Here is a 21,314-nt window from a genome sequence, read left to right as displayed (position 1 = left end):
AAAATTTATTATCAAACTTGCTTGAAAAAAAATAAAATCTCTAACACGAATGTGAAGAGAGTTAAAAATGTATTTATCCTAAAGAACCGCCACAGTTCATTTTTACCGGTAGCAGCTATTGTTGTTGTAACGTCGAAATATGCAGTAATGAGTTTCTTAAATTTTTCTTTCTTTTACTTTGTATATAGATGAATAAATAGATACGAAAATAATTAAATAAATAAACTCAATATTGAAATTAGTACGCGTAAACTGTTTCATAAATACATAAATAAATAAATAAATACATAAATACATAAATAAATATAATTCAATGTTGAAACAAGTACCTGCATACCATGTTTGCTTCAGTTAGAGCAAAACATTCTTTTTATCGATTAATAACGCTGTGGTAGACTTGCTGAAGTCTGCTAACGCTGTTACATTGCTAAGCGAAAACACGTGCGTCTCTAACGACCTTAAAAGATGCATTTTTATTATTTTGTCGTAGTATTGGGTAGATTGTAATACGGAGTATCACTACTACCTACATGCATTAAGCAGGTTTTGCAGCGGATCCTTACTTTTATACGCTTTTTTATATGAGAATGAGGTAAAATTTGATGCCCATAGTTACTAAATTTAATAGAATAACGTAGAAATGGGTAAAGTCGGTCAGTGGGTGCATAATCGATCATTTGCGATTTTTATTGAAAATTATATATTATCTCAGTTACTTGTAAAAATTGTGTTATGCTGACTTCATTGCCTGTCATTGGAAATGTAAGCGAGAGGGACAACAAACAGCCTGCGAATGCCAACAATGGGAACACTGTGTAATTACCGTTGAAGTGAAAATGGTTATTTGCAACTTTTTCTCTTAAACGAAAACAAAGTCTTACAAACTCTAAATTATCGTCAGCAGTGAAAGGAGACAAGAAGTATACGTAAGTACTTTGGGTTGAGATTGTATCCTGAAATAATAGTTTTGCAGTTCGTAAATGTTAGTATTGAAACTTATTATTTTCAAAAAACTTGTACCTTTGTAGGGTTAAGTCGATCATGCCATCGACCTACTCGAAGCAGATAGGACCAGGAGGAAGAATAAATTTTCTCACCGAAATACCTCCAACTAACACTTATAAACAGAAAAGTGTCATAGTATAGCTTATATTGATGGGATAGTGGGGAAAGAGGAAGACGAATTTATGGTGAATTTCTTGTGTAAGAGAAGCACTGCCAAAGGAACGTATTTTGTGTACTCCTCTGTACCTGACGATGGGAACAACGTAGTTTCTAAAGTGACATGAGGAGGGGAAGATTTCAAATAACATCTGACATAAACCTAAGCAATGTTGAATAGCATTTTAGATTATAATTGAAGTGTAGTATTTCAATGTAAATTTTGAATTCTTAAATCTTTGTTTGTTGATATTTATTTATTTAATCTGGTTGATATGTGAAGTATTAATTTTTTATGCTCTATTAATATATTGGCGATCATAGTCACGTTTGTACAGTGGAGACCTATAGGCCTACTTGTATCGAATTGTATGATCACAGTAACAAAATATACACTATATAATCCTATAGACTTATATAATAGATTATTATTGTTTTCTACACCCCTTATAACAAATAAAATACATGTAATACACTAAATTTGTTTTTAAAAACATAAACAGTGATCGACTTTACTTCGCAATATTTTAAAATCGATCTTAAACTAAAAATTCAATGGTGATCGACTTTACCCTATTTAAACAGGCAACTTCGATCACAAGTAAAATAAAAAAACCGACTTTGGTAAATTGTAATTCACTTCTTGTAATGTGATTTCATAAGTGGAGGATATGACGACAAAATACTATTTTCTGAGAAACTTCGCTCCATTGCATAGCTTCAATATCATTAAAAATTGCAAAATTTTGATAGACTTTACCTCTTCTACGGTATATCACAAAATACGTGATTTGGTATGTAATTCAATTTCATCAAAAACTGCATTAAGCAGATTTTGAACCAGACCCCTTCATATGCTCATAGAATTGTTCGTCGATCGTTTCAAAACGTATCGCATTGATGATCTATTGGAGCGTACTGTAATTCCAAAGCCAACGGATACTTTTCCAATTCTGTTTCATTATGTGTTGTCATTTACCTCCCCTTGGAGTCCAGTTGTCCCTGGAAGAAGCCCTGCTTGGAACCCAGTGGGTGGAACTGTCAATTTCAGGAGTACTCGTTACTCTCCTCTCCGGGCCTGCAAACATCAAAACCTGTATGAATGTTCTGTCCTTAGTTTGCTACTTTAAGGAAGGGGTGACATTTTGGGCGTTTTTCGAGAAAAACCCCCATTTCCATTTTCTTCTCCAAAAAGTCAACTTTTATTTATATGTTGGGCAAGTTTTGTCTACATTAATCTCACCAGAGGTTTTGATTTATCTAGAGGAAATCAAAACTCGAGTGGGATTTAATTGATTATTAATCGATTAGAAGAAAGTATAAGGTTATTCAAAAGAAAGTTCCCATTTCGAAACAGCTGTATCTTTTGTACATATATATTATGTTTTATTTAACGACGCTCGCAACTGCAGAGATTATATCAGCGTCGCCGGATGTGCCGGAATTTTGTCCCGCAGGAGTTCTTTTACATGCCAGTAAATCTACTGACATGAGCCTGGCGCATTTAAGCACACTTAAATGCCATCGACCTGGCCCGGGATCGAACCCGCAACCTTGGGCATAGAAGGCCAGTGCTATACCAACTCGCCAACCAGGTCGACTCTTTTGTACATATCTGCAGTTTGGTTTCATATAGGTACCATTACTGTTTAGAAGGTTTGGGGTTCTTTATAGAAGTGTGTTTCGTTGTTATGGTAACTGTGTCACGCTTGTATAAACAATAATTGTTGTTCAGAATACAGACGGCAATTGTAGGAGAATAATTTAAATAATTCTTACAATGGTTTTACCTTTACGAGTTCGAATTGGCCTTCTTCAGTGCTATTACGAATGAAATAGACCAGAGGTCTACAAAAAGCGTATCGTCATTCGTGCTCTCGATGCTGCCCGCCGAACACAGTGTGCTGTAAGGCTAGAGAAGTGGAAGAAACTCGTACCTCAACAGATGGGAGCGACCAGTGGAGGATCGCGGCAACGGTCTGATTATGTTTACAAATAATAACATCAAAAGAATAACAAATATCATACGTTTGTATATTATTTTGACATACTATTAAGCTGGAGCCCCGTCTGTTGCTATTGACACAAGCCATTGAAAATTCAACCTCTTCTGTTCTATGGTGCCTTTCATTGCCTGGAAAAGATCTTCTCCAGTTGTATTTTGTAATTACATCTAGAAGATATTCAGACACAGTAAAATGTTCATTAACTCCTCGGATGAAAATGGCTAGGTGAGCTTTGTCATTTCTATCTGTGCTTTCGTCCAATGCAAGTGAGTAAGCTACAAACTGGTTAATTGTGGTTTCGTCTTCAGATTCAATTACATTTACAATCTTGAAATTCCTTCTCTGAACTGTAATTGGAAACAATTTAATTTTCTTAAACTTTGACTTTGTTCTGGACACATTATTTTAGTAACGTCCTATATGCACGATTTTACAAATGATGCTTCTGTAAAGGGCTTTATTGATTTTCCAATATTCCAAGCTAGAACATAGCTATCAAGAAGCTTTCCTGTTTAAGACTGAGGACACGTGTGTGATTTGTGTTTGCATTTTCTTGTTTTATATTTATTAAAATATTTGTTGCACTACGCATTTCAGCTAAAATTAAACTAAAAACTATATATTTGTCAAGCGGAACTGAGTGTAAACGTATTGTGATATACTGATTATTATGTATAACCAATAGTTATACAGATAGCCCCAAAATAAATTATTTTCACATGTCCAACATGCCTGTAATTGTATGATATTCTTTGTGAAGAATCGAGTAGTGTCGTCGCATGTTAAGAATTTTCGAACAAATTAAGCATTTCACATTCTTCCCACTAACACAAAAAAATTTCTCTTTCTATCCATCCTTGAATGTACTACGTCCATAATTAGAAGACATTGTAAAACGGTGGAACACTCCGACCAACACAATGATAATGGCAGCCCACCACTGCTCTTTGTTTGCGCATAAACATTGAGTACAGTACACGTGGAGATGGGTAAGGCGCTCATTACGTACTGGCTTCGGTTCCGTTCAGGGGCTTACTCGCGAGTAGCCTACGCTTTTGGAGACGTCTGCAAGAGACAATATGCATTGAGAAGATATCGAACGGTACATGAATTGAGAACTGGACCCTGTTCTGTAAAATCATTTCGTAAGTTGATGAACAAATTTGAGGACACTGGTTCAGTTTCCGATAGAAAGCGATCAGGTAAACCAAAATTAGTAGAAAACGAGGTGAGTGCAGGTCTAGTTTTACGAGAAGTCCATGGAAGTTAGTGAAAATTCTCACTATAATGTTTGTAGTGTTAATAAAGTTGCAAAGCTTCTGGACATGAGTTATTCAATACTGTGGCGAATTCTGAGAAGACAGCTTCGTTTCTATCCCTAGAAAATGAAAATGCGTTTTGAACTCAAAGAACAAGATAGGCTTTGTAAAAATATTATTGCGCAACACATTTGGTGATCTGTAATTAGTAGGCATTTTCCGAACAGTTTGCCTTCTAGATCACCAGACATAAATCCAACTGACTACTGGTTATGGGGTTATCTAGAAAAAAAAAGTATTTCTTAATAGAATAAACGTGAGAAACTGAAACACTCAATATCGGATGTCATTGAAAACATCCCTAGGAATGTGTTTACTAATGTCGTTTATAGCATAGAAGAAAGACTGTTTCTTATTGAACAACACGATGGTGGTCATATTTAATTTTTCGTCTTTTAATAAAATCCCATTTCTTTACGAACAAATTGGTGTTCTTATTTTTGTGGAATATAAAAATTTGACAAACTTATTACCATTTCAAAATGCGAACTTACATTTGAATAACCTTATGTATAAAGATTATGAGAAATAAAGTACTCTAATACAATAAAGTGTTGACTTACCAAAATACTTAACTATCTTGAAAATGTATTACTGTACCACTTCATCATTACCAATATTCCGCTAGATGGGAGTATTGTGTTATGATGAGCTGTTCACTTGTTACCAATTGTGCCAACTATACAATCTTCCTTGAATTGTATGGATGATTACTAGTCAAGAAGGCTTTGTTGATTCACTTTCGTTTTTATTAAAACAATTGCAATATACTGTATATTAAACAATCTCTGATACATGACTATCCATAATCTCATAGAGCAGAAGCTAGAACATAAGCTAAATAATATAAACAAGATAAATGATAGAAAAGTTTTAATTGAGTATAATGAAATAAACATAAATCATTTTAAAAGGTACAATTATTGAAAGTACAATCTTGGCAAACAAGGAAACAAATGCTAGGGACGTTATAAAAATTGTAGGATAAGCAGCCATGATTGATTGAAACACTTCGTTCCGTACCGTTTTATTGGTCAAAAGTAATATGACGCAGTAAAAGTGTAATAGTAAACATAATCGTCCTCAAAGTAATACTTTATTTATATTTTACAATTACAAATAGGATTTCGTGACGGAAAACCCATATTTTAAAATAATTTTTCCACGCTTTTATTTTTACTACATTTACTCAATTTCGTATACTATAGTTTCCTACAAGTTACATGCTAGGAAGATAAAAATTTTACTGCATGTTCTGAAAAGTGTTGTTAACAAAACTACAAAGCCATTTTTGGTTAAAGTAAACATTTGAAGGGTACATAGAAAAACGGTGAATTTCACATTTCTCTTAAAGGTGTGATAATGATATAATTCAGTATATTGCTGTAAACATTTTTTGCTGTCCTGATTAAATATGGACGAAAGTATAACTGTATCCGTGGCAATAATTTTATTCTCTTTTCACCAGTTTTGATAAGAACAATACAAAATTTTTTAGCAACCTATTGAAGTAGAAGATGGCATCACTCTTAACAGAATTGAATCCTGAATTGCAGAAGATCCACATGTCCATTTGAGTAAATTTTTCAGTAGACACAAAAAACTGACTATCTTCAAAAGCGTTTGATATTCTGAAATGACTATTTTTAATTAAATCTTAAGATAAATTGTAGTGTTTAACACACATGAACTTGAAAATATTTTTTTTTTAGTATTTACTGGAAAAAAACATCTGAATTCCTGGACAAGTGGGGTTTCTGCAATTCGTGACTGATAACATTTACGGTATTTCTTCAAAACAACTTGTAGGTGAAGAAAACGGAGGGCAACATTTTATTTTCTAAACTATTTTAAATGTATGTTTAAGCAAAGAAGTTGAAAATGAACACAAACACAAGAAAATGGAAAATTATATAATTTATTATTTAATTCCTCAGTTTTCTTTAAATTAATAAAAATAAACAAAGGAAAGTAAACTCAGACATTTTTTGGTTTCTAAAAAATACCACATATCTTAGACTTGTGATCCTACAATTCACTGTAACTTATTGCCGCAGTAAAATGTACACCGAGCACAGGACTTGTGAGATTTCTGCACCACTTGAAAGACCTATGTATGAATATTACAACCATATGAAAAACTGAATTTTAGAAAAATGTGACTTGTGGAGTTTCTGCAACGATTCAATTGTGACATTCATCGTTTTTCCCGTGTAATTTTCATGTTCAAAATTAAAAGTAAAATATAATATCGGGACATGAAAAAGTAAAATTTTTATACAGGCTATATTTTTCAAAGCACTGATTTATTCAGTATTTATATTATGGTTCTGCTGTTAAATTATATTAATGTCAAAGATGCTGCACAAATTTTTGTAGGCCTGTAACTTATATTTTGTGGGAATAGATACATTTTGAAAAAGAAAAAAAAAACGAAAAATAATAATTCAAGAACTATTAAACTGATACTAATGAAACTTGGGGGAGGGGCGTAAATACTAATACATAACAAGATATTGTTGTATACAAAATATTATGTAGTTAGCTCAACAAATATATAGAATAGACATTTCACCCATTTTATCTAAAATCTCTCTCTTAAGGGTTAGGTACAGCTTACAGGAATAAAATTTTGGAAATAGTCAATATTTTTCCTCCATTACTGTATCTTGTACAATAATGAAAATTAATATGTGTAAAACACTGTCCTTCTGCTATGTGAAAAAAGTATTTTTACGATTTATAAAAAAAAATTATTTATATACTTTTTTCTCAAAATTCAAAATGGTGACAGTTCACTGTGCAGTGGTGAAGCGTTACACTCATAGCTCAAAAACTATAGAACATTCTGTGATGAAATTTTTGTGGTATTTATGCATGTCATGCCTACAATACGATGCAAAATCACTTCTCTACCTTTGATAGATTGTCTTATAAAAAACAAATTCATTTTAAAAAATGGTCAAATATCTGTATTTTCTTCTAACATAAAATAAAACAAAAATATTATTTATTAAGGAATGTAGTTGAAAGAGCATGATATTGTAAACATGAGTTTCAGCAATAAAATAAAAGAGAGAAAACATGAAAAAGTTAACAAGTTTATGAGTTATGAGGGAAAAGCTTCATCACTGCACAGTGAACTGCCACGATTTTGAATTTTGAAAAAAAAAATATATATATATATATAATATTTTTTTAATCGTAAATATTTTTTTTCATATAGCATATGTGTTTTACACATACCAATTTTCATTATTGTACAAGATACAGTAATGGAGGAAAAAATATTGAATATTTTCAAAAATGTTACTGCTGTAAGCTGTACCTAACCCCTTAACACACTTGCCTACTCCTTGCGGCGTCCAGGGCTGCTGGTTGCTGGGCCGGTGAAGCTGATCGGTCGCATCTGTCTGATCTGACGCGCCTGTGCTCTCGTCAACCCGCAGCACCGACAGGCCAGGACATTCTCCGGAGGTGGGACTGCCGACAGAACGAAAGCCCAGAACGTTTTACGGTCTTCACTTTGTTGTATGTCATTTGCGTGTGCATCAAATTGAAATCGCTTAATCAGGAGTGCTGTCATAACAAATATAGGAAGTGGAATACAAAGTAATGTACACGCTTACGTAGCTTGCCAGACACTTCTGAGCGGAGAAGTTATCCTCAGTGATCTGATTGCAAGGCATTGAGCGTATGATCACTACGAAGACGATTCAATTTTAAGAAAAAGACATAAGCAGAATTCGGACATGTAGGCAATTCGAACATTAAAAATAGGTAGGCAAAAAGGCACTGGGACCTTAAAAGTAGGACTAAAATTGCGAATTATACCTGGTAAGGTTTATCTTGTCTCAGTAGCAACAAAACCAAGTCCCTTCAAATAAGAGGAGATTATAGGACGGGTGTACATTTTCAGGATTCCTTTCAAAACCTTGTTATTGTACAGCCTACCGGAACTCAGTTTCTTGAAAGACAAGCTCAGTGACGGAACTACACAGTACGAAGAGAGATATTTTGTTATTTTATTTTGTGCTACAGAATGTATCAACTAGTCCCTTCCGCCACTGGATGGATGGACGGCATCGCTCCACTCCCCCATCGCCATAACAATACAGACGAAGTAAGACATATCTCATTTATCTCTTTTTTCACAGTGAGACAAGATACATCACACAGACTTTAATATTATAACGGTCTTGCTAATAAAAACCCCATATACAGACGATTAACTGTCTTATACGTATACAATGAGTAGCTCGTTTATAAGTCGTGTGTAAATTCCTTACTAATAATCACTACATACGTCGTGTATAACAGTGTAGCTACGTCATAGTTTCGTCATTACTTCATTACGAAAGGTAATAGAATATCTGAGGTTCTCTATTGCATCCGGTAGAGCGCTCTAGTGTGCCGTGTTAAGTGTCGATAGTACAACTGGCTCTGATCGATTACCACACTATATTTTGTTCAAAGAGTACAAACTACAGCAATATTTTTCTAATTATTCTATGCTCTTTGGTGTGTTCTTTTGTAGTTACAACGCTCAAACCCAACCTCACGTTAATTAACGAGGAAGGGGTTCTCGTTGTAGAAGTAACTGTCCGTTATAAGAACGGGTCGTCTCTCTTGAAACAAAAGATTAGTAGAATCAACACATGGCTTATACAGAGAGAGGCAGCGAAAAGTTACCGCACTATGCAGGGGATGTCGGGGAACAGATTGCCGGCAATCTATTGCTCGACTCACCGGTAAGCTCTTGCAGCGCGGGCGACGTTCAGTTTCATTACGGTAGGCCTAAAATTCCCGAGTGGTGGGGATGGAGTGCGCGGACAGCGGAAAGCGTACGGAATATTTAGTTGACGAGTGGAGTCACAAATAACACGAATAATGTTCAATAAGAAGTGTAGTAATGCAACACTACGTAATAACGTGCGCTCAACAAACACGTCCCCTGCATTGTGTGGTGACTTTTCGCTGCCTCTTTCTGTATAATTGCCGGTGCTCAAAATAAAGTATTCAAAGTTTCACCGATAATGTCTGTCTCCAGAGGGGGCATTCTGTCTGAGACAATAGAATCCCAAACCACTCTAGAGATGAAAAGTAGGCGAAACCTCGTGAAATGTGGGTACAAGGAAGGCAAAGTGACAAAAGGTCAGCTTACCAAATGCGCGGTCGGCAAAGTCCACTGTGGCATGTAGCAAGAAAGAAGAAATAGAATTAGTGAGAGGGTGGAGGCTTCAACTTGACTGGATTCTTTTTCCATGAGAGCGACTTACATGTAGTTGTAGCACTGGTCGCGCAGGAAGCTGAGGGCCTTATCCAACATCTGCCTGGAGAAACGCGCGGCAGAACCCGCTCCAGCGCCGCCGTCGCATTGTCGTCTCGTCTCCTCCAGCACGCACTCACGGAAGCGCAGGTGGGAGCTGCAAGATAAACCAGAAGCTGTTACATTAAACGTGACAGGCCCGATATATGTGGAAATTAAAAATCTTAAAGGAGAAAATCTAAACTGGTAAGAATAATCATGAGAATATAGTATATACTGGACTTTTTTAGTAAATACTCTTGTTAGTAAGAATAAAAACATTTGAGTACCTACTCATTTTTATTACAAACTCATAACATGGAAGCATAGTAGAATATACTCAAGCGTCCATCTTGTACAGAATACAATAATAATAATAATAATAATAATAATAATAATAATAATAATAATAATATTGCTTTATTTTCGCTGGCAGAGTTAAGGCCATAAGGCCTTCTCTTCCACTCAACCAGCCTTAATCAATACAATACATATTTAAATTACAAACTACACTTAAAAGGTTCTCCAGCAATATTCTTCAATTTTAACGACTAGTAGACTACATATTTATTTAAATTTAGATAAACCTATAAGGTCAAGTATTAACTTAATTTATGAGCTAATTTAATTCAATCAGTTATAATTAATTTAATATTTGGGATAGCTAGTAAAGTGATGAAAATTAATTTAATATAAGCTTACTAGAACTATGTTACAGGGAGAATATATATATATATATATATATATATATATAATGAGAATATTAATGTAATTGCCATTAGAGGTTTTGTAAATCTATTTAGAGAAATTAATAATGATAATAAGAATGGACAGATGTTAGTTTCATTATAAGTAACACATATTAATCAGCAATTAATCTGTTAAGTAAGAATTTATGTAATTTTGACCTACTGTAAATGAAGTTATTGTCCAACAACCCCTTACATCACTCGGAAGCGAGTTCCAATTTCTAGCAACTGAAACTGTATAAGATGAAGAATATAAAGATGTCTTGTGGTAGGGTATAATGAGTAAATTGTTATGATGAGATCTTGTACTTAGCTGATGATATGCGGATAAATTTTGAAAACGAGAAGCCAAATAGATTGGGGTAGCGGTGCGCAGAATTTGAAATAAGAGAACAAGAGAATGCAGGGCTCGTCGATCGCTTAGCCTTAGCCAAGACAGAGTTTGGAAAGACGAGGAAACATGATCATACTTACGAATATTGCAAATATAACGGTCACACGCATTATGCACACGTTGTAGCCTGCTGCTCAAATTTGCATTGAGGTTACTTAATATAACATCGCAGTAGTCAAAGTGTGGCATCACGAGTGTTTGTACAAGGATTAATTTTAATTTATCGGGAAGAAAGTGCTTGATAAGAATAAAAGCTAGTATATTCTTATATTTATAAGTTCGTTCTCATGTTATTCTGAGTATGACTTGTAGCAGGCTAAATTCTGAGTATTTGTTGATTTGTGTTTAGTTTAAAGTTAAATTTTTAAAAATGGCATAACTTATGAACGATGTAGTGCCTCATGGAAAAATATAGAAAAAGACGTGAACTTCAGAAGACTTTAACGCTTCACAAAAGTGAATGTGAAATTGGTTAAACACGTATTTGTTCTTCATAAAAAACATAACCTATAAGAATATGAATGACTATCAAATTATAAGGTTAGAATGTATTGTTAAATATAAGTAACAATTACAGTTTATTTTGAAAAATTTGAATTCCAAAATGCAATTACTTGTAACTTTAAATTATATATATAACTGCTTCATAATAAAAAATACAATTAGCATAACTGGAATTCTAGAAATGGATTGTAATCTCTATCCAACATCCGTAATGACGATTTCCCAGTACTATTTTCTTGTTTCCTGTTTTATTAACGTCACTTATCTGATTCACTCTCTCTTTCATGTTTATTTATTTACTTACTTATTTATTTAATTTATTTAATTAATTAAATTAATATATTTAATTTATTTATCTATTTATTTAATTTATTTATTTATTTAATTATTTAGTCATTTAGTATATTTATTTAATTAATTAAGTAGTTTATTTAATTTACTTAATTAATTAATTTAATTCATTCATTTAATTATTTATTTATTTAATACATTTATTTATTTAATTAATTCATTTATTTACTTGATATATTTATTAATTATTTAATTAATTTATTTATTTTATTTATTCAATTTATTTATTTTGTTTATTTATTATGTATTTATTTAATTAACTTATTCTATTTATTTATTTATCCATTTATTTATCCATTTATTTATTTATTTATTCATTATCAAAATTGACAAAAAGCAAAACACAAACCACTACAGCATGCCGATAGCGTGTGAAAGTCTATAAAAAAAACTGAGCATCACGGTGCAATGTGGTGTAACACGAGTATATACTAACTTTTAAACGATCAAGAAGACTGTAGAGGTGAGTATATATTCGCTTTAGGTAGAATGTCTTTATTCTTACGAAAATGAGTATGTTCTAGTGGTTACGAGTATATAATCACAGGAAGTGCTCATGCTCGTAAATATAAACCTTGAGAAAGTACTTAAGCTTTATTCTTTCTAACCATTTTATCGCAATATCTGTACATTTCTTTACCTTTTAAGTAATTACAAAATAGTAAAGAATGCACATCCTTATAAAACAAAACTATTTCCATTAAAAATTCCTTTATATTTTATGTAAACTAAAAATAACATTATTACGAATACACATTCTGTAACTCAATCTCCATTTAAGTTATTATCTTTGAAGTACTTAAAAATAAATTAATTTAGAAAAGAAATTAAGTTTACAGCAACGTTAAATATTGTGTTAAGTGGTACGTATGTACAGTAATTTGATCGAGACGTATCTGATGAGACGTTTTTGTTTACATTCTCCTCTCGCAAGTTTTGCGGAGTGGATGATTGGAGTTACTCCCACCCCTATTGCGGAGCAATGATCTTTAGGAACACTATTACTCTTTTCAGCGTTACAATATATTACATTTCTACTCTCAAAACTATTAGACGTATCAAAAAACTTATTTGACGAAATTTGATCGAATTGACTTGATCTATTACCTCTGTGAATCCATTAATATGTTCTCTTCCACTCTGTATAGATTTATTAATAAAATAAATATACGCCTATATACTACATAATTCATTCTACATATTAAAATATTTACAAACGTATATACATTAAAGTCATCCACACAGTGAATTCTACATTATAATAAACACATAGGCTACATATACAGGGACATCATTTTATTTTTACTTCAATTTTTATTGTACCTCAGTTTTTTAATGTACTTCACTCCCACCCCTTCTACTAATGAAGTTTCAACTGTTTTCCAGACAGAATCAAGGCCGCTTATAGTAAACAGCACTGAGTTACTGAGTATAGTACGTTCCAGAAATATGTTCGCGTTTTCCAGTGACGAACGAACTTTTAATATTGAATCATATTTTCGTACAGGTACTGTCCGTTTGCCTACGTCACATCCCGATTTCCCCCACCTGCTTCTGCACGGCCCTCTGTAAAAGCAGGGCTGTCTTAGCTCTTTTCTGAAAACATTAATTTCTGTTAGGAATTGGACGTTTACGTAATATTATACAACTGTTTAAAATAACTTAAATAAAAGGGCCTCGTTAAGTAATTAACTGTCACGTGATTTCCCTCCTTTCTACGATCCTGCGACATAACCACTTGGACGGACAGTAGATAGCATGTCCGAGTAATTTTATCTATGCGGGTCGGGCAGAAGTGAAGATTGAATTTACATTACATAAGGTACTCTTTTATAGAGTAGGTACAGAATTATTTCAACATGAGTTACTAGTACGAAGGACGAAACTGGTAATTGGAATTAGATGCAATAGTCTATAGTGCGATAATATGCACAAAAGAACTGAAGCCTGTAGGCTATCGAAATGAATGGCTACCATCTTCAAAAATGTGTTTAAATATCCATTTTATGATTATTTTTCAATTGAACTTAATTATTCTCTATATTGTACGCTAATGTGCTGTAGACAGAATAATATACACCACATAATGAACACGTTCGCATGGATAGCTCAGTTCGTGAGTAAAAACACTCATTCTTAATACAGTACTGCATTTTGATTAAATAAAAATCCTAATGAAAATTATCGAACTCAAAATCGCGATATTTCCTAGTTTACGTAAATGGATGAACTACTTTTCTTCCCTCCTATACCTAGTAAAGTGATGTATTTGTGTTTTACGCCAGTATCATCGAACTCCAGTTGTGGAAGGGGGTAGCGAACGGGTTTTCCCGTTCTCTAAAGGTATAGCCAGGTTAATATTAAAAATGTTAGTAAAAATAAAATGATGTCCCTGTACTTATACTAAAAAATATACGCCTATGTAGGCCTATTATAGCCTAATCCCTTTCTGCATACTGGGACAGGTATGGCACACTGTCAATAACTGGATTTGACCATGTGTGACATCATTTCAGAAAGAGAGAACTACTTAAGTTATTTGAATATTAAACCAGTTTGTGCAAAACTGTCTATGCAGTAAGGGGTTAAATTCTACTGCATAACGCTGCCTGACGATAAACATGATTGTGGAACCCTATTACAATATACCAGAATGAACATTTTCCATATTTCTAAACCAAATTTTCGTCGATTTTCAGAGAGACATGGTTTCAATTCCGAAAAAGTTCTTTCCACGTCATAAGACGTGATAGGAGCAATCTTTAAAAATAGAATATCACGTTTGCTTATTTCAAGTGCAGCCAAATTTAGCGCTCTACTTGATCCTTGAAGTTCATCTCTAATTTTACATATAACAGAAAATTCTCAATTTTTCTGATACACATTCTTTTTAATTTTTCTTTCACTGCTGCACTTTCCTCACTTTTAACCTGATTAATGGCTAGGAGAAATCATCGAAATATTGAAAGTAATTTTTCTTTGTTTTCGTTTACCGAGACATTGGTTTTCAATGTACCTTTTCTCAAAAACTAATGTAGACAGAAGTGTGGATATTTTTCATACATGTTAAGGAGTCATTGGTTACAATTCGAGGAACAATGACTCTCATATCTTCATTACAATTGTAAAGACAGAATTATTTATAGTTCAACTTTTCCATTCAAAAAATTGTACGTTTTCAGAATATGTAACAGGCATATGAATGAGTCTTAAGACATACCAGAATGATTGTTCCTTACTTGTTGTAAAACGGTATAATAAGAATTTGTGCAAGATTTGAATCAAATTGGACTTACCTATAATTTCTGAGAAAGGGTACATTGAAGTTTGCAAATCGTCGTTTTGAAAATCATATTGATAAACATAAATGTTGTTATTTTTTTCTATGTAGCCTAACATGCCGCAAACCATGCAATTTAAAGAGCGTAATTTAAAACCTTTAAAAGATCATGTATTCTGATTCAGAAAAACGGCAAATTTAATTAAATTAAAAGCGAAAAATGATCATTTTAGCCTTCAAGCTTCTCTTAATACAGTATCGATTAAAAAAAGACTTCCATTATTCAGACTTACGTCTACCAAAGAAAAATATTCTATAATTTAAGAAGCTTAAATCGACCATGAAATACTATCACTTATTTAGAATAAATATGCCAATACAAGGAGAATAATTGGAATATAAGAAATGCAAAGGGAATGTAAGTAGCTAGCGGCTACAGGGTGTTGCATTTTTATAAGACAGCCAGTTCCGAAGTTACAACCTATACTTGAAAGAGATACACGTAGTTCTACGTTAACGTGTAAGTACTATGGCATCGAAATGAGTCATGAAAACGATGTCATACCAGCAGAGACCGACACGACTGGCTTCGCCGTGCACCTGGTCCACGAGGTGTTGGTAGTGTCTGCCGCAGTGCTCCTCTCTCGTCAGCGTGGACTTTATGCACGACGCGTGTTTCAGGTATTCTGCAATTTGAGAAACGACATTAGCTTCCAATGTTATATTCATTAGGTTAATCATGCAAAGATTTGGACGGAGGTTAGCTGTAAAAATTATGTGATAACATTTTACGTAAAGTACACTAAAATTTGTCGCGAAGAGAAACTTTACACGATTTTCTACGCGAAGTAATAAATTATTTTCGTGAAAGTGAATTAATAAATTATATATTCCCCTATGTCCTTAAAGACACTGATTTTATGATTATCGAACCATAAAATGTGCATTTTGCGAAGTGTTTATTTTCAATTTTTATAGGAATAAAACCAAATTCGTCATACTCGTACTTGCCATAGAAATGTCTTCAGTTTTTATTTTTAATACAGGATCTCACTGACTTCAAAGTCACTGATTATAAACTTTATTTGAACTCTTCGAAACTATGTTATGAGATGAAGTTGATTATGCCATTCCACGCTTTTAAAATTCCTGGAGTATGAGATTAATCTGATCACAAACAATCTATAAATGTCGAAGTGCCGCCTATGGGAAAGTGTCCAAAGGGAGTTCTCAAAAGAATAAAAAATTTTGTTTCAACTTTTAATATTGACCTCTGTGAACAGGACGACTTCTTCGGTCAGCATCGGATGAAGGAAAATAAACGAATTCGACATTACACACAAAAACATTATCTATTATCACGATGATATAAAGAGTTCGGAAAAATATTTAAAGAAAAAAGAATCCGATGGGAACCGTGGGAATCACAATGACAAAATGTACATGATGAAAACTCTCGGCAGCCTTCGATGACTATAGTCCGTCCCAGAAATCTGTGGAGTAACTTCGCGCATATGGGGACGGAGTCTATCTGTGCCGGGGTGTATTGCGGGCAGCATCAGCTCGAGTCCGCTAAGGGGTAAAATGCTCGTGGTAGAAGGTAGAGTAGAGTTGAGATAAAAATTATCCCCTCCTGTAAGCGATTGCTCGCTTCGTTCAAGCAATTCCTCGCCCCAGAGTAGTCATTGGCCCTAGCGCTTCCACATACCACTTGCGCAGAGGTCTTGTTTCGTCTTTCTACTCCACAGATTCCTGGGACAGACGATAGTAAACTTTGGGTTCTTTGTCGGCGCGGCGAGTAACTAAGTAACAGCGGAAACACTGTGTGGTGTCGGCTTATCGTTTCAAAGAATAGAAGAAATGAAGACTTAAAATGAAGAGCTCGAATGAATTACCACAAGTAATGAATGCTGGTAGTCTGGGAATTCGAATAGCAATTTATGACTACATTTATTTAATTTATTACAGCAAGTTTTGAATTTACTACGTTTATGACATAAATTACGTAATTTGTGAGTATTTTACAAGTCATGCAGAAATTAATTTCTCACGCGTAACTTTCAAACCCTGGACATAGTATTTTAGATAGTGTTAGTTTTCTCTCCTTTCTTATAAAATGGAACTACATGAAAATTTAAGAGTTGTATTGTACTGTTTTGCTATACTCGCCTGTCTGGTACTGTGTGACGGTGCACATTTGATGAACAGAATCCACAGGGCTCTCGACGGCCTTGTTGAACTCCTGTCTACGGGACTCTGTGAAGCAACGATCCGTGTATCTCTTGACACAATCGACGAACTGACTCCATCGCCTGAAAATAATCATAATTTTAATGTAAGACACAAGTGAGAGTTCATAATTGTAATGTGAGACATAAATTACATCTCTATCTACCTCCTGCTAGTCGTAGATGCTATAAAGAATTCAGTACTCTTATAATGCACTGTCTAATTTTCTTAAAGCGAAGGCTAAGAAAAAAAATTCAGAATAGAATTAACATAATTTCTGCATAATCATACCTTCTACTCATTTCAAATTTAATTAATTTGCTTGCTATATATTGTATATTTTTGTATAACATTTGACTTGTTCCACATCTCAAAGCTACAATGCCAATGAAAAATTAATATAATAATACGTTACTGAATACAATAAACGAAATGAAAAAGAAAAATTGTACTTACCTACCTACATATCAATCTGTATGCTCGTCTCTATTTACCAGCCTACATTTCAATCTCTCCGTCTTTGTCTGTCCATCTGCCCGTTTTTGCATCTGTCCGCCCGTTAATGTATCTCGCTGTCCATGTGAAGTCTCTTTTGTACAGAATTTCTAAAGGAACTGTGTTTAAGTATTTTACCTGCATACGAGATCTATATCAGCTCTGTTGTCTGGAAATATGAGGCGTGGATCCTTCAGTAATGGATCTGCCATCTTCACACATATGTCGTAGTCTTGACTTGAACACCGCGTTACATCTGTCTGCGAGTTCGCCGTCTCTGGAAACGAAAGCATGTGCAATCAGAAGTCACCTAGCTATGTAGTGACTTCTAAACAGTGTAATGAGGGAACATATTTCAGTATTTGAAAAAAAAAAAGTACTCTGCAATACTCTTTCCACAAAGAATGCTGTACTTTTGGTTCTAATTTGAAGTTAAGATTCTGAGTAATTTCGTTCAAGAACCTATTTGAAATTTTTCCGACAAACAAAGTATAGTCAATGAAGTCGTTTTGAAATTGTATTGCAATTCTGTAACATATTCGAGATAGGCAGATCAATAAATTTTGCACGGGGATTGTGTAGAATTGAAGACCTGAATTGACAAATGTCCCAAGTCAAATTTACAGAATTTGACTTCTCACCTGAAATATGTTTTGCATAGGGTACCATCCTGTAAAAAGTGATATCCCAAATAGGACTCTAAGCCTGTGTTCTTTAATCATGTAAATATGTTTTTTTTTACTCTTCTGAAAAGTTCATTTACTTCAATTGACTTAAGATCTAGGTCAATTCATGTTTTCAATTGAAGATTTTTAGGACAAGTAACACAGTATAATTTAATGTGAATTTCCATTTAATAACAGATAAATCCTAGCGTTAGAAAATTGCTTTTAGCAGACTTCTGCATGAACATTAAAAAATATAGGTGAAATAATGTTGAATAATTATGCATTCGTGTCTTTTTGTCACGAAAGAAAGGTACTTAATCGATGTGCTAAGTACTGTATAGTACGGGTCGAAATTCGTTGTCATTGCTGGTTCAGAAAGTTACTGAAACTATATAACTGGCAAGAGATATTTTGTATTGTACCTTGGACTTCTGAACTTTTTCCGTTGTATACTGAAACAGAGTTTGGATCTACCTTCATCTTCAGGTGAACGAAAGTGTGAGAAAAGTGTTCTAAGTATCCCATCTGTTGGTGTCGTCATAAAATTAGATTCGAAGTATTCAAGCAGGCGAACTTAAGTAATGGGGTCAACAAACGTAGTAGTCAACGATAAAATGGGCACACCGATTCTAAATTCAATTTGTCCAAATTTTCAAATGTTAAACGGTAATATGTAAGAATGCATAGTCTTTACTTTCGAGCGAACCTACCTTATATATTAAGTAATTCCACAATTTATTTATAATAAATAACACCGTGCGTTTTTCTTTGTTCACAAAAACTAGTTAGTCCTATCGCTGGTGGATGAAAAAGATAAATTAAAGTAACTAATTTGATTAAGATTATGACTCCAATTGCCTACCTCCCTTTTCTGCCAGTTCTTGTATAATTATTGATTGAATGTTTCGCTTAATCTAATAATTTTCAAATATTCAATAATTTCTGTAAATTGTGGTCCATTGTGGAAAACTTACAATCTGACAAAACCTTCAAGTTCGTGGCAACAAAAAGAAATATTCTACGAAGTAAGAAAATACACAGACTATAACATTTCGTTGATGAGTAGACTTCAGGAAACAGCATTGAAATTTAATTGATATCTTCAAATTTGACACGTACCTCAAACCTTTTAAGAAAATGCTGTAGTGAGTACTGAAAATTTATGTCGAAACTAAGTTTTTAATATTGCACTGTGGAAAAACAACTTCAAAAAATATCGAGAAACATGCCGATTTTGCAATGATATATGAGTATTGGCACGAGTCATGCACGGCATTTTTACCATCTCGCAACAATGTTAAGAATAAGAAATTTTAGACGTAGCAAATTTAAGGCATTCTGTGTTTTATAAACGCTATTACATCTCATTCTATCAAATAGCTTTGCTATAGTGGTGTCTGAAATTGACGTCTGTTCAGTGCTGTTCGTCACAAACAACGCACCTTGATATAATATTAATTATTGCTGAAAATGGAACGATTGGACACATTCACAAACGTCTCTATAAAGGCTATGGTATCTCTGCAATAGACACAATCACCATTAGCCGAAGGCAGGAAAAATGAAAACTTGAGAGGCAGGACAAATCAACCTCGATGATTCGACACTCTCTTCTTATACCTTCACAGCTGTGATATCAGACATATTGCAGCGTGTTGAAAATGCCATATAGAAGCATCGACATAACTTAAGCCGTCAACTGGAGCTAAATCTTTCAATGAGAAAAGAACTTGTGAAAATTTTCTGTCTTAGATATTCGAAAGTGTGTGCAAGTTGGGTTTTCCGAAGCCTCGTAGTTCAACAAAAGTTCAAACAACAAACACTTCTGCTGAGCTGTTACAGAGTTTTGAATGTGATAAGGAGGTCTCTCATCCCGTATTTTTACAGCTGATAAAACTTTCTCCATCAATTTGAACTTGAGACATGATCACCAGGCTCCTCGAAAGGAAACATCAAAACAAATTTTCCGCAGAGAAACTCATAGTTTTGTATTTTGAGACTGCGAAGGCGTGATTTGTATCTATGCGACGCCAAAAGGGACAACTATAATCTCAGAAGCATATATTAAGACTTTGAAACTCCAAAAGAGCCGTTATCTACGAGTTAGACCTCTCAAATATTGTGCTGAGATTCTGATTAAGTTTAAGCAAAACAATTCACGCCCTAACACGAGCTTGAGAACCCAAGAAGACATCACAAAATTTCGTTTATTCCGCAGCATATTCAAGACCTCCATGAGATCGTGGCTTCGTGAGCAGTACAAAAACTGGTACCAAAAATGTATACATGCACTTATTTCTCGTTGACGCGAGACCATACTAGTTGACGGAGATTATGTTGAAGAATAATATATGTCGGCAAAACATTACTTTGCATGATCAGAGATATTCTTCTGATTATTCCACCGTGTCCTCGAACTTAACATTTTCAACGTTTCGGAAATACATAAAGGTTCCATGATCAGAACAGATATGTATGAACAAAGAGGTCGCCTAATGAGTTGGGCTCGTTATGTCTGGATACTAGAACTGAGCGACCGAAGGTAAGAACATAGAAAGAAGAGGAAATAGAAGGAAAAACAATTAAAATGTACGCGATCGAGCATCCTTGCAAGACAATTTGGACCGTGTATTAGTATTTATATGAGTTCTAAGCCTGTGACTCTGATTATCACTATTCCGTAACTTAAAAGAATTTCAAAGGGGAAAAGCCGAAAATAGACGTAACCTAATACCACAGTCTAGTATATACAGTCACGAAGCTCAATACGTAGTAAATATGCAAACATTAGATAGTTACTCACCACTAGGATCGCTAATATCGCCTCATTACAGACAATGCGAAATAGTA

General features: G+C 33.9%; 1 protein-coding gene across 4 annotated transcripts in view; it reads right to left on the bottom strand.

The window, feature by feature from the left end:
* Positions 1-21,314, bottom strand: part of LOC138708076 (uncharacterized) — a 107,400-nt gene that overhangs the window by 12,697 nt on the left and 73,389 nt on the right. For 3 of the 4 annotated variants that reach the window (XM_069838224.1, XM_069838223.1, XM_069838226.1), the window contains exons 3-9: positions 17,935-18,073; positions 17,242-17,384; positions 15,638-15,758; positions 9,766-9,912; positions 9,651-9,674; positions 7,836-7,969; positions 2,141-2,239 (exon numbers count right to left, since the gene is read on the bottom strand). In XM_069838224.1, coding sequence (XP_069694325.1) covers positions 2,141-2,239; positions 7,836-7,969; positions 9,651-9,674; positions 9,766-9,912; positions 15,638-15,758; positions 17,242-17,384; positions 17,935-18,073 — 807 coding nt within the window. The remainder of the gene's footprint in view (positions 1-2,140; positions 2,240-7,835; positions 7,970-9,650; positions 9,675-9,765; positions 9,913-15,637; positions 15,759-17,241; positions 17,385-17,934; positions 18,074-21,314) is intronic. The other variant, XM_069838225.1, reaches the window with a different exon arrangement.

Source organism: Periplaneta americana, chromosome 10 (genome assembly GCF_040183065.1).
Source record: "Periplaneta americana isolate PAMFEO1 chromosome 10, P.americana_PAMFEO1_priV1, whole genome shotgun sequence".
In the NCBI taxonomy this organism is placed as follows: Eukaryota; Metazoa; Arthropoda; class Insecta; order Blattodea; family Blattidae; genus Periplaneta; species Periplaneta americana.
Note: the sequence above shows the minus strand (reverse complement) of the source record. Positions and strands in the feature narration are given on the sequence as shown.